The sequence below is a fragment of the Nerophis ophidion genome, linkage group LG13 (assembly GCF_033978795.1).
Source record: "Nerophis ophidion isolate RoL-2023_Sa linkage group LG13, RoL_Noph_v1.0, whole genome shotgun sequence".
In the NCBI taxonomy this organism is placed as follows: domain Eukaryota; kingdom Metazoa; phylum Chordata; class Actinopteri; order Syngnathiformes; family Syngnathidae; genus Nerophis; species Nerophis ophidion.
Genome location: NC_084623.1, coordinates 4,417,756 through 4,433,202, shown reverse-complemented (window position 1 = coordinate 4,433,202; position 15,447 = coordinate 4,417,756). Strand labels below are relative to the sequence as shown.

The following is a 15,447-nucleotide window of genomic DNA, read 5'->3' as shown; positions in this document are numbered from 1 at the left end:
ATTGTTATTATAAGCGCTAATGCAGGCGAAATATTTATAGCGGCGCCCTTATCACTTCAATGTTTACATCATCGAGTGGTCTGCTGTTTCCTTGCTTCTCTAAAATATCTGTTTCTTAGCTGCGGTCCGTATGGTACTCAGTTGTAATACACTTTCCCACCACTTGTGGCAGTAATGAAAATGTCAAACAAACCGAAGAAGCCTGGAGCTCAAGTCATAGAGAAGTTTCTTAAAGGGGTCTGCAATTTTGGGGGGAATTTTGCCCATAAATCCCAATAAATAACAATTCAAAAAGCACCAACAATACTCCATTATCAAGTCGTGACTTGAATATTAACCAAATATTAGTGATATTGTTATTATAAGTGCTAACGCGGGTGAACTATTTATAGCAGTGCCCTTATCACTTCAATGTTTACATCATCGAGTGGTCTGCTGTTTCCTTGCTTCTCTAAAATATCTGTTTCTTAGCTGCGATCCGTATGGTACTCAGTTGTAATACACTTTCCCACCACTTGTGGCAGTAATGACAATGTCAAACAAACTAAAAAATCCTGGTGCTCAAGTTGTTGAGAAGTTTCTTCAAGGAGATCTGCACTTTTTTGGGAGTTTTGCCCATAAAACCTGATAAATACCCATTCAAAAAGCGCTAACAATACTCCATTAACAAGTCGTGACTTGAATATTAACCAAGTATTACTGATATTGTTATTAAAAGCGCTAATGCGGGCGAACTATTTATAGCGGCGCCCTTATCACTTCAATGTTTACATCATCGAGTGGTCTGCTGTTTCCTTGCTTCTCTAAAATATCTGTTTCTTAGCTGCGATCCGTATGGTACTCAGTTGTAATACACTTTCCCACCACTTGTGGCAGTAATGACAATGTCAAACAAACGGAAGAATCCTGGTGCTCAAGTTGTTGAGAAGTTTCTTCAAGGAGATCTGCACTTTTTTGGGGCTATTTTACCCATAAAACCTGATAAATACCCATTCAAAAAGCGCTAACAATACTCCATTAACATGTCGTGACTTGAAGATTAACCAAGTATTAGAGATATTGTTATTAAAAGCGCTAACTCAGGCAAACTATTTACAGTGGCGCCCTTATCACTTCAATGTTTATATCATCGAGTGGTCTGCTGTTTCCTTGCTTCTCTAAAATATCTGTTTCTTAGCTGCGGTCCGTATGGTACTCAGTTGTAATACACTTTCCCACCACTTGTGGCAGTAATGACAATGTCAAACAAACCGAAGAAGCCTGGAGCTCAAGTTTCTTGAAGGGGTCTGCAATTTGGGGGGGAATTTTGCCCATAAATTCCGATAAATAACAATTCAAAAAGCACCAACAATACTCCATTAACAAGTCGAGACTTGAATATTAACCAAATATTAGAAATATTGTTATTATAAGCGCTAATGCAGGCGAAATATTTATAGCGGCGCCCTTATCACTTCAATGTTTACATCATCGAGTGGTCTGCTGTTTCCTTGCTTCTCTAAAATATCTGTTTCTTAGCTGCGGTCCGTATGGTACTCAGTTGTAATACACTTTCCCACCACTTGTGGCAGTAATGAAAATGTCAAACAAACCGAAGAAGCCTGGAGCTCAAGTCATAGAGAAGTTTCTTAAAGGGGTCTGCAATTTTGGGGGGAATTTTGCCCATAAATCCCAATAAATAACAATTCAAAAAGCACCAACAATACTCCATTATCAAGTCGTGACTTGAATATTAACCAAATATTAGTGATATTGTTATTATAAGTGCTAACGCGGGTGAACTATTTATAGCAGTGCCCTTATCACTTCAATGTTTACATCATCGAGTGGTCTGCTGTTTCCTTGCTTCTTTAAAATATCTGTTTCTTAGCTGTGGTACTGAGTTGTAATACACTTTCCAACCACTAGTGGCAGTAATGACAATATCAAACAAACCAAAGAAGCCTGGAGCTCAAGTCATAGAAAAGTTTCTTAAAGGGGTCTGCAATACTGGGGGGAATTTTGCCCACAAATCCCGATAAATACCCATTCAAGGAGCGCCAACAACACTCCATTAACATGTCCTGACTTGAATATTAACCAAGTATTAGTGATATTGTTATTATAAGTGCTAACACAGGCGAATTATTGATAGTGGGGCCCTAAACGCTTCTATGTTTACATTTTCCAGTACTCTGCTGTTTCCTGGCCAATCTAAAAAATCAGTTTCTCAGCCATGGTCCATATGGATATCATATATGATGCTTTGTAATGCCTTCCAAGGCCTTAATTCTTGTAAAATCCATTAAACACTCTTTCACCGACGGTCAGAAACTCCTGTATTCAGACAGATCAAAGAAACTCTCCGTCCAAACTGGTCCGTGGAACTGGACTTCAATCACACCGCAGCCAAGTAAGAGGCCTGTTTGTCGGAGGTCAGAGCCCGGCTAACACTTGTGCTGACTATCAAGGACTAGATTAAGTCTGGAGGAATCAATAGAGCAATCTTAACAGAGCAACACATAGTCCCAGTCAAGGCTGCTAGTCCTGTGCTGGACTCGGCCTTGGTTGCTCGGGCCTCATCTTTCAGAGGATTAATACTGAAATGATTCAATATAGCATCGAGCCGCTGGGAGGTTGGGGGGGGGAGTCAGTCGGGCGATGGGATTTCTTTTGTGCACGATTACTCTTGTGTGGCATGTTCTGCCATCCGTAAATCTGCAGAGTAGGCGTTTTTTTTTTTCGATATGTTGTCTCCGGATAACTTTTCATTGATTAAACATACAGGCTGATGGAAAAAAAAACATGACAAATATCTGCGGGGTGTATGCAAGGGATAGATCTTTTGTGGAATACATTTCAACGAACGGATTAAAGCAAGGATTTCCTTTCCGTGGTTTTAATCAACTTTAAAGAGGAACTGCACTTTTACAATCCTTATGTAAGACAACCAACTTTGTGTTTTAGGGGGTTTTTTTGCATTTTAAATTGTAAATAAACATCAGCTAACAATGGATCTGATTCCGAATCAGAAGTATTTTATTAATCCCCGACGGAGATTTGAATTTTTTTTAGCACAATCCCATTCAAGTCCAGACAAACATTGCAGGGTCTGACAACTTCCTGTGCCCCTTACAAAAACAAAGGTGAGAAACAGGTAAACGTTGGGGGCGGGGGCAGTAAAAAACAAAATATTCCGTCAAAAGCTGGACTCCAGGGACGGGATTCATACGAGGCCAAGGAAAAAAAACTCATAGCCAGAGCACATATACACAGGTTACATAGAATCAACAAGACTTGCAAAAGAGGGAAGGGTGTGGGAGCTACGGAGGCCGGCTACAGCTGTATTAGCCCTAGTCAGCCATCCATTGCCCGGAAGGGATTCAAGCGTCATTGACAAAAAAGGTCCAATTTTTTTTCTATCAAGAAAAGTGTACTTGTTATTAGTGAGAATATACTTATTTTCAGCTATTTTTGGGGTTCATTGAGGTTAGCTCATTTTACTTGTTTTGGAAAGTCTTGATAAGACCAATTTTCTTGTTGTATTGGTAGATCATTTAGCTTAATTCAAGTGAAATACCCCTCATTTTTGTATTTTTTTATTTTACTTTTTGCAGTGTGCTATGACTAAATGGAGTATTGTTGGCGTTCTCTCATTAGCTGCACCTTAGTTGCCGTATTTTTCAACTTAGAATGCATACAAAAAGACATATCGTATTTCCTTGAATTGCCGCCGCGTATATAGTATGCACCTGACTAGAATTACTGCCGGGTCTAACTCCTTTCGCAAAATAATTAGCGCATGCTTAGCATTACCGTCGGCTCAGGATTAACGCCGGGTCAAACTCGTTTTGCAAAATATTATTTTTACTAGCGCATGTCTAGAATTTCCGTCGGGTCAAACTCGTCACGTCTGACTTCACCTGTCATCATTTTCAAAATTTAGGAGGCTGATTTCAATCATTTGAAATCCCATAAAGGGAAGAAGATTAAGAGCTATTCAGTAGGATTTAAGGTCCAAGCTATTGAATATGCTAAAAAGAACAATAAGCAGCTATGTTTTATTAATATACCGTAGCTGCGTGTGTCAAATATGAGTCATTAAATGACTCCCGCCTCCTGGTGGTAGAGGGCGCTAGTGATCCTTCTTGCGACTACTCGGCTGCAGAAGAAGTGACAACAAGCAGCGTGTGGTTATTTTTTCCTCTCGCTTGCAGTTTTAACATGGAGGATTACATATCTAAAATAAAACAGTTTTCTAAACTGGACTTTCAATCGAAGCAGTAGGTAATAAAAGAAGATCTGCATCGAGACAGAGAGACTTTTAAAGCTGAAGAAAGATAAGGAAGACTTCTATAAACAAGTAATCGATGCTTTTGATCAGAAAGAGCTGTGCATGGACTTCATTTATAAGTAAAGGTAAGACCATAATAATGTTTGTTGTATTAAATGTGCTTTTCATGATGGTATCCTTACATCACACTCAAATTTATAAGCGCAGGCCTAAATTTACCGCATGCCTTTGGTAAGTGGCGGATCTCCATCGAGACAGAGAGACTTTTAAAACTGAAGAAGGATAAGGAAGACTTCTATAAACAAGTTATCGATGCTTTTGATCAGAAGGAGCTGCGCATGGACTTCATTTATAAGTAAAGGTAAGACCATAATAAGGTTTTTTTTTTATTAAATGTTCTTTTCATGATGGTATCTTTACATCACACTCAAATTTATAAGCGCAGGCCTAAATTTACCGCATGCCTTTGGTAAGTGGCGGATCTCCATCGAGACAGAGAGACTTTTAAAACTGAAGAAGGATAAGGAAGACTTCTATAAACAAGTTATCGATGCTTTTGATCAGAAGGAGCTGCGCATGGACTTCATTTATAAGTAAAGGTAAGACCAGAATAACGTTTGTTGTATTAAATGTGCTTTTCATGATGGTATCCTTACATCACACTCAAATTTATAAGCGCAGGCCTAAATTTACCGCATGCCTTTGAGAAGAGGTTTTAAATTAATTAGCGCCCCGGCAGCAATTCAATGGACAGAAAAGTTCCCCTTTGAGGACAGTAAATGTCTGATATTGCAGCGACACATGTCCGGTATTTCCAGATAACTTCCCGACGATCATCACTTGCTTCTTTTCCTGAATCCCAATGGAGGTGTACATACCAATCTGACACCCAGGCTTGCGTTTTCTCTCCAAAAAGGCCTCCCTTGCTGCTCTTTTCACTTGTCACATTTCCCTTCTCCTTCCAGCCTTGAATGCTAGCTCTTTTATTCCCATCCCTGACCGTCCCTCCCTCCATCTCCATTCCTCTTCCTCCATTTATCCCTCCGTCGTTTCGCACCCTCACCTCGTGGTCGTACCAGCGACGCCGAGAGCGTGGCCAAACGCTTGTCGTGACGAGTTACCGCGAGACATTCGGTGATGGCTCCGTAGAGTTTTTTGTTTTTTTTGTCCACCCTCTTAGGGAGGAGAAAGAAAGATGGTGTGTGTTCTTCATCAAAGGGCTCTCTAAGTCCTGAGTAACGCTGACGTGAATCGGGCGAGGGTGGCCTGGTGTGTTTGTGTCTTACTCTGTGGAAGTCTTGGCCAGCGTGTCACAGGAGCTGTAGCTGACCCCGGAGAAGGCCTCGTTGCAGGGCAAGGTCCTCATGCCGTCCATCCAGTCGCCCATCGTTCCCATCGGGGGAACCTCCGAGCTGCTTCTGTCCAGCAACAAGTTGGCGGGCCTGGGAGGGAAGCAGAAAAAACAACTAAAAAAAGGGAAAATATGATGAACTTTATTAGCTCCAGCAAATTGCCTGCTTGGCACTCAGCATCAAATGTTGGAATTGGGGGTTAAATCACAGAAAATGATTCCCGGGCGCGGCCACCGCTGCTGCTCACTGCTCCCCTCACCTCCCAGGGGGGGATCAAGGGTCAAATGCAGAGAATAATGTCGCCACACTTAGTGTGTGTGTCTGATGATCGTTGCTACTTTAACTTTAACTTGAAATAGTGTGGCAAAATTCCGGGAATAATCAAAGTTGGAAATAATGGGATATTAGGGCTTCACGGTGGTAGAGGGGTTAGTGCGTCTGCCTCACAATAAGAAGTTCCTGGAGTCCTGGGTTCAAATCCAGGCTCGGGATCTTTCTGTGTGGAGTTTGCATGTTCTCCCCGTGAATGTGTGGGTTCCCTCCTGGTACTCCGGCTTCCTCCCACCTCCAAAGACATGCACCTGGGGATAGGCCCCTCCCACCTCCAAAGACATGTACCTGGGGATAGGCCCCTCCCACCTCCAAAGACATGCACCTGGGGATAGGCCCCTCCCACCTCCAAAGACATGCATCTGGGGATAGGCCCCTCCCACCTCCAAAGACATGCACCTAGGGGATAGGCCCCTCCCACCTCCAAAGACATGCACCTGGGGATAGGCCCCTCCCACCTCCAAAGCATGCACCTGGGGAGAGGCCCCTCCCACCTCCAAAGACATGCACCTGGGGATAGGCCCCTCCCACCTCCAAAGCATGCACCTGGGGATAGGCCCCTCCCACCTCCAAAGACATCTAATTAGGGATAGGCCCCTCCCACCTCCAAAGACATCCAATTAGGGATAGACCCCTCCCACCTCCAAAGACATGCACCTGGGGATAGGCCCCTCCCACCTCCAAAGAAATGCACCTGGGGATAGGCCCCTCCCACCTCCAAAGACATGCACCTGGGGATAGGCCCCTCCCACCTCCAAAGAAATGCACCTGGGGATAGGCCCCTCCCACCTCCAAAGACATGCACTTGGGGATAGGCCCCTCCCACCTCCAAAGACATCCAATTAGGGATAGACCCCTCCCACCTCCAAAGACATGCACCTGGGGATAGGCCCCTCCCACCTCCAAAGACATGCACCTGGGGATAGGCCCCTCCCACCTCCAAAGACATCCAATTAGGGATAGACCCCTCCCACCTCCAAAGACATGCACCTGGGGATAGGCCCCTCCCACCTCCAAAGACATGCACCTGGGGATAGGCCCCTCCCACCTCCAAAGACATCCAATTAGGGATAGACCCCTCCCACCTCCAAAGACATGCACCTGGGGATAGGCCCCTCCCACCTCCAAAGACATGCACCTGGGGATAGGCCCCTCCCACCTCCAAAGACATGCACCTGGGGATAGGCCCCTCCCACCTCCAAAGACATGCACCTGGGGATAGGCCCCTCCCACCTCCAAAGACATGCACCTGGGGATAGGTTGATTGGCAACACTAAATGGTCCCTAGTGTGTGAATGTGAGTGTGAATGTTGTCTGTCTATCTGTGTTGGCCCTGCGATGAGGTGGCGACTTGTCCAGGGTGTACCCCGCCTCCCGCCCGATTGTAGCTGAGATAGGCGCCAGCACCCCCCGCGACCCCAAAAAGGGAATAAGCGGTAGAAAATGGATGGATGGATAATGGGATATTAATGAGAATAAACATTGAATGCAACATGCTAGATTATTAGCTAATTTCATGCAAATTCAGTTGATTTTCAATCAAATCGACTTTATTTGTCCAACACATTTAAACAACAGAAATGATTGCAAAGTGTTGGACAACAATATTAAACAAAAACAATATTTAAATATTATCCTTAGCTCCACCAATGACTGAAGAAAAACAAATAAATTAATACATATAAAAACAATATGAAAAAATATATATATTAAAAACGATTTCAACCCCGAACGGTGCATTCCTCCATCTCATCAGAATCAGAATCAGAAATCCATCCATCCATTTTTATACCGCTTATTCCCTTTTGGAGTTGCGGGGGGGCGCTGGCGCCTATCTCAGCTACAATCGGGCGGAAGGCGGGGTACACCCTGGACAAGTGGCCACCTCATCACAGGGCCAACACAGATAGACAGACAACATTCACACACTAGGGACCATTTAGTGTTGCCAATCAACCTATCCCCAGGTGCATGCTTTGGAGGTGGGAGGGGCCTATCCCCAGGTGCATGTCTTTGGAGGTGGGAGGGGCCTATCCCCAGGTGCATGTCTTTGGAGGTGGGAGGGGCCTATCCCCAGGTGCATGCTTTGGAGGTGGGAGAGGCCTATCCCCAGGTGCATGTGTTTGGAGGTGGGAGGGGCCTATCCCCAGGTGCATGTCTTTGGAGTTGGGAGGGGCCTATCCCCAGGTGCATGTATTTGGAGGTGGGAGGGGCCTATCCCCAGGTGCATGTCTTTGGAGGTGGGAGCGGCCTATCCCCAGGTGCATGTCTTTGGAGGTGGGAGGGTCCTATCCCCAGGTGCATGTCTTTGGAGGTGGGAGCGGCCTATCCCCAGGTGCATGCCTTTGGTGGTGGGAGGGGCCTATCCCCAGGTGCATGTCTTTGGAGGTGGGAGGGGCCTATTCCCCAGGTGCATGTCTTTGGAGGTGGGAGCGGCCTATCCCCAGGTGCATGTCTTTGGAGGTGGGAGGGGCCTATCCCCAGGTGCATGTCTTTGGAGGTGGGAGGGGCCTATCCCCAGGTGCATGTATTTGGAGGTGGGAGGGGCCTATCCCCGGGTGCATGTCTTTGGAGGTGGGAGGGGCCTATCCCCAGGTGCATGTCTTTGGAGTTGGGAGCGGCCTATCCCCAGGTGCATGTCTTTGGAGGTGGGAGGGGCCTATCCCCAGGTACATGTCTTTGGAGGTGGGAGGGGCCTATCCCCAGGTGCATGTATTTGGAGGTGGGAGGGGCCTATCCCCAGGTGCATGTCTTTGGAGGTGGGAGGGGCCTATCCCCAGGTGCATGTCTTTGGAGGTGGGAGGAAGCCGGAGTACCCGGAGTAGAACCCACGCATTCACGGGGAGAACATGCAAACTCCACACAGAAAGATCCCGAGCCTGGGATTGAACCCAGGACTGCAGGTATTATGAGGCAGACGCACTAACCCCTCTGCCACCGTGAAGCCAGAATCAGAAATACTTTATTAATAATGTGCAGTGCATTCTTCCATCAATACATGGATATTCACTACTGTTGTGATGGTAATATAAAATGGTGAATAAACCTTGAAACTTAAACAAACAAACAGCTGGGATGGTATCAAAGTTAGAGACCACCCTTGCACAGTTTTTTGACATATTTAGAAATATTTCAATCAAAATGGACAAATCACAACTCGGGTCTTCTGCGATTGTAGCTTGTAGTGAAATATGACGAATGTATCTGCCGTCGTATTTCAACGTCTGGGTCACGGGGTTTCGTCGCCACGTCGATACCACTTCTCATCTCCCGGTCCGGCCCAAGGTGCAGAGGTGGAACAAAAACAACACGACATTCGCCCCGGGGCTCAAAAGTTGGATTTGCATGAATTTCAATCTCCGGTTCCTGTCAGCGGTGGAAGGTGAAGAAAAGGCCACGGGTTCTGTTCTGACTGCCTTTGATTTACAGGCGCTGGAGAGGACGGGGGCATGGACGCTTTGTATGAATTAGCCAGCTACCAAAAGGAACAAACAAGGGGTGGAAGAGGGCGGGAAGGAGGAGAGAAATACAGTAGGTGGGAGTTTTAAAACTGCAAAACTTAAAGGATACCACCTTCAATTTCACGATTGTACATTACTTACCACCCGACTCTTTTTAAGCCACACATTAAGAATTGGACTTCTTTCATCTTGCTAAAATCCATCCTAAAAGATTGCAGTTGGTTGGAAACCTTGCTACCAGACTTTTGACGAGGAAGTGCCTTTGTTAAGATTTTTGTACAAAGTAGCGTATTTTTCAGACTAAAAGGTCCACTTAAAATATATATTTTTGTATATTTTTTATTTTTTTAATAATCCGAATAATTCTGGCTTTGCATACCGACCTCAAAGCTATTTTATTCGGTACATGGTGTAATGTTAAGGGTGACCAGTGGATGGCAGTCGCACATAAGAGATACATGTATACTCCAATATAATGGCAGCCACACATGAGAGACACGTGTGGACTGCATTATGATGGCAGTCACACATAAGAGATACGTGTAGACTGCAAAATGATGGCAGTCACACATAAGAGATACGTGTAGACTGCAATATGATGGCAGTCACACATGTGAGTTAAGTGTAGACTGCAATATGATGGCAGTCACACATACAAGATATGTGTTGACTGCAATATGATGGCAGTCACACACAAAAAATACGTGTAGACTGCAATATGATGGCAGTCACACATAAGAGATACGTGTAGAGTACAATATGATGGCAGTCACACATAAGAGATTAGTGTAGACTGCAATATGATGGCTGTCACACATAAGAGTTACGTGTAGACCGCAATATAATGGCAGTCACACATAAGAGATACGTGTAGACTGCAATATGATGGCACTCACACATAAGAGATACGTGTAGACTGCAATATGATGGCAATCACTCATAAGAGATACATGTTACCGCAATATGATGGCAGTCACACATAAGAGATATATGTAGATTGAAATATGATGGCAGTCACATATAGATATGTGTAGACTGCAATATGATGGCAGTCACACATACAAGATATGTGTAGACTGCAATATGATGGCAGTCACACATAAGAGATACATGTAGACTGCAATATGATGGCAGTCACACATAAGAGTTACGTGTACACTGCAATATGATGGCAGTCACACATACAAGATATGTGTTGACTGCAATATGATGGCAGTCACACATAAGAGACATGTGTAGACTGCAATATGATGGCAGTCACACATACAAGATATGTATTGACTGCAATATGATGGCAGTCACACATACAAGATACGTTTTAGACTGCAATATGATGGCAGTCACACACAAGATATACGTGTAGACGCCAATATGATGGCAGTCACACATAAGAGATACGTGTAGACTGCCATGTGACACATGTAAACAACACCAACATTTTAGGTTAGGTTTGTACAACACAGGACGTGTGGAAGAGGACACATTTGTGACCCTTGCTATGTTCTCATGGAGAGGATGGAAAGGCAACACTGACTAACAATGGAATCATTCTTCAGGCATGTTTGTTTTCACGACATATTGATCATCTTCTACGTCTCTCTTATCTCTTTTCCCTTCATCGCCTGCCTTCTCCTTGACTTCTGGGATGTGAACTACCAACGACCTCATTTTCCTTCCTCTGTCATTCTCTTTGTTTTTTCCGAAGTCACATTTTTTTTTTGGCGGCACATACGTCCCGCAGCAACGACGGCAAAGGGAATTTAAAAAAAACCCTACCCTGGCGGACTAAACACTAAACGTCAGACAGAAGTTAAAGTTCCCAGACACGATATCCCAGTTTGTCACTCCTTTGGCCCCAGATAACCGGGGCCCCGTAATTCTGGTTTTAGTGATGCGGAGGGGGGAGAAGAGCTTGTGCAGACACACCAGGGCAGGACAGCGGGGGAGCAATTCATCGCCAAACAATTCCCATGGAGTCCCCGGGATAGAAGTCATGGATGCACGTTGGCCCTTTAAATAGAATTTCTGATAAGCCTCTGTTGGATGTGATGGATGAGATGTGGCCCTCAATCAGCACTATTAACAAACTATCAACCTGAAACACCTCAGGTGTGACGCAGGTATGATTGTTACTCTAAATATGTGATTTATGTCACACGCCGTAATTAGAATGGATGCATATGAAAGTGTGGAGAGGCGCAGCTGACGGGCCAACAGAGGGGCAGGGCACACTGCAGCCCTGCCCAAAATGGCGGCATGGAGGCGGAGAATGCGGCGGAGTGGAGAGGTGGGGCCGCAATCGAATTCAGGTGCGTGGCTCACACACCGGGAAACGATTAACATTTCTCCTGACACTGTATAAAAGGGGAGAAGGAGGAGAGATCGGGGAGGAAGGAGGAGAAGAACCCGCAGCAGTGCATGAGAAGCGAGAGGAACAGAGAGCCATGGATGAGGACAACGACAACGGCGGCTGAAAGAGCAGACCGTGAACGAGCAGTGGAGGAAGGAGCTGAAAAGCGATCGGAGCTGCGGACAGATTTATTGAAAAATAAAGAAGTCAAACCTGCTCAAAAGCATGTCCTTCCTGGGTGGGCCATTGAACCCGCACAACGACAGCAAGAGACTGTCACAGAAAGTTTTACTTCGAAATATTGATGTATTAACAAACCCCAAAAGCAGTGAAGTTGTCACCTTGTTTAAATGGTAAATAAAAATAGAATACAACGATTTGCATCAACTTATATTCAATTGAATAGACTGCAAAGACAGGATATTTAACGTTCCAACTGGAAAATGTTATTTTTTGCACATTTTAGCTCATTTGGAATTTGATGCCTGCGACATGTTTCAAAAAAGCTGGCACAAGTGGCAAAAAAGAGTGAGAAAGTTGAGGAATGCTCATCAAACGCTTATTTGGAACATGGCACAGGGGAACAGGCTAATTGTGAACAAGTGGGTGTCGTGATTGGGTATAAAAGCAACTTAAAGGTGCTAACTTTTTCATCTAATTTCACCATTTTTTTTACATTTCCGCAGCCATACACCTTTCCATCCATCCATTTTCTACCGCTTGTCCCATTTGGGGTTGCAGGGGGTGATGGAGCCTATCTCAGCTGCATTCGGGCGGTAGGCGGAGTACAACCTGGACAAGAGGCCACCTTGTCCTTTGAGTCGTATAACTTGGTGTATGAAACATGCAGACTGTTATCATGCTATCGTTAGCACTCATGCTAATTGTTAGCATTTCTATTGTAAACATGCTACTGTTTTGGGCTAGCTCTGTGGCTCATTTTGCACAGTTACACTGAAAACTCACAGATTCAGACGCTCGGCACCATCTTGTAAGTATGGCGGCTACCAGCGACCCCCGGACAGGGGTCTGGGGCACAGATAGCAGGCCCATCAAAATTTCCAAGGGAATTTTCTAGTTAGTGCTATATTGTACTGTGGAAGCCTCCTCGCTTCTCCGCAGGCCTGCAGGCCACGCCCCCCCACATGTACCAAATGTGTGGTAAAAATGTACCTGTGGAGAGGCGGAGCCGACGGTCCGACAGACAGGCAGGGCACGCTTGAGCCCGGCCCAAGATGGTGAGGAGGAGGCGGAGAATACGAGCGAGCGGCGAGCCACAAACGAGATCAGGTGTGTGGATCGCACACTTGGACACTATTAACATATTTCCTCTCGATGTAAAAAAGGGGAGAAGGAGGAGAGAACGGGGCTGGTGATGGTGCAGAGAGAGAACTGCAAACAACGACGGAGATAGAGCGCAAGAGTCGGACGGAGGTACGGGCTGCTGAAAAGCAGATGGTGGAGCGAAAAGCAGAGGGAGATGGGAGACGCCGCGGAAGAATGACCCAACCGCGGACAAGCTGGTTTTGAAAAATAAAGCAAGTCAAACCTGCTTAAAATCATGTCCTTCCTTGGTGGTCCATGGAACCCGCATGACGACAGCTTGAGTCTGTCACAGTACCATTTTTAAAAAGTTCTACTTTCCAATTGAAAATTGGTTATTGGTAAAAAACAGACTGCCTGAGTAGCGATAAGTCAATGCTTTTTGAACGGTAACACTGATGTCCGGGTGGCGAGTTGACACCATTTGTCGAGTGGCGCCATGACAACCTGGTATCGCTCCGTTTGGTACCACTGTACAGGCAGCGTGATGGACCGTGCCCCCCAACCCCCCAGCCCTGTGGTTGGCCCATAATTAGTCTCCGGCAGCCCACCTTGACCCACTGAACCCAGCATCTCTCCATGCAGAGACAGTCCACTCCGACCGGGTCCCACCCCTGAACCCTCCAGATGCTAGACACTCCTGGTCCCAGGCCCAGGGTTTGGGTGGGAGTGGGAGTTGGGGGGGGGGTCTACATTAGCTAGCCAGGACAGCTCAGTGACAAACGAGGTGTGCAGAGTCGAGTGCAGCTGCTCCCGCTGCGCAACTGCCTCCACACACACACACACACACACACACACACACACACACACACACACACACACACACACATGCACACACACACACACACACACACACACACACGCACACACACTTGTCATAAATCACCACAGTAGACCCTGTCGGCCAGCCGGTGCTCACCCGGTGTTAAAAGCCAATCAGGAAAATGACATGCAAACTCCAAGGGACCTATTCTCACTTTCTCAAGAAATGATTAGTCAATGTTATGAGCTCCGACGTCTCCATGAGACCACATGCGGCGGCTGCGGACCCCGTTGGTTGGCCTGCTTCCTGCCGACGACAACTGACAAGTGTACGGGGTCCCCCATGGCGGGCCCTCGGAAGGCACAATGCATAAAGAGGGCAAATAAGATGAACAGCAGTGGAATAAAGTAGAGAGAACAGATAAACGAGGCCATGAATAAAAAGGAAATCCAGTCTACACTTCTTTGGAGTTCATTTCTTGACATCCATAATATGAAGTTTGTTGAATGACAAACACACCCAGCAGGGGTGTCCATACTTTATATATATATATATATATATATATATATATATATATATATATATATATATATATATATATATATATATATATACATACACACACATACATATATACACATATGTGTATGTGTATATATATATACATATTTTTTTTAATTATTTATTTATTTATGAGAAGCAATGTAAGTATCAATATTTAGTTCTCGCCTTTATGAAAGTGTTTTATTATAGTTAATTTTTGTATATTTTATTTTGTTTTTTGTTCTTCTTTTCATTTTATTTCATTTTTTGTTTTTCTTTTTTTGGGGGGGGGGGTAGTGCCTGTTATGTCAGTACCTGTATTATGTGTGTGTGTATATATATATATATATATATATATACACACACATACATATATACACATATGTATGTATATATATATATATATATAGATATATATATATATATATGTATCTATATATATATATATATATGTATCTATATATATATATATATGTATCTATCTATATATATATATATATATATATATATATATATACATATATATGTATCTCTCTATATATATATATATGTATGTATCTATATATATATATAGATATCTATATATATATATATATATATATATATATATATATATGTATTTATTTATAAGAAGCAATGTAAGTATCAATATTTAGTTCTCGCCTTTACAAAAGTGTTTTTTTATAGTTAATTTTTGTATATTTTATTTTATTTTTTGTTCTTTTTATTTTATTTCATTTTTTGTTTTTCTTTTTTTTGGGGGGGGTAGTGCCTGTTATGTCAGTACCTGTATTATGTGTGTGTGTATATATATATATATATATATATATATATATATATATATATATATATACATATATATGTTCTGTGGTCAGGATTGTTTTTTTATTTTTCCGCTAATTTTGGACTCCATTAGTTCCAGTTTTTGTGCACCCTTGTTTGTTTTAGTTTCCATAACGACTCCATTAGTTCCTGTTTGCACTTCCTTCTTTGTTTTGTCACCTTAGTTACACTTTGTGTTCACCTGTCTCTGATTTGTGCTCGCCCGCTCA

The 15,447-nt window shown here is 44.0% G+C and overlaps 1 protein-coding gene across 2 annotated transcripts in view; it reads right to left on the bottom strand.

The window, feature by feature from the left end:
* epha3 (eph receptor A3) overlaps positions 1 to 15,447 on the bottom strand; it is a 297,755-nt gene that overhangs the window by 18,227 nt on the left and 264,081 nt on the right. For both annotated transcript variants that reach the window (XM_061918278.1, XM_061918277.1), the window contains exon 17: positions 5,560 to 5,715. In XM_061918278.1, coding sequence (XP_061774262.1) covers positions 5,560 to 5,715 — 156 coding nt within the window. The remainder of the gene's footprint in view (positions 1 to 5,559; positions 5,716 to 15,447) is intronic.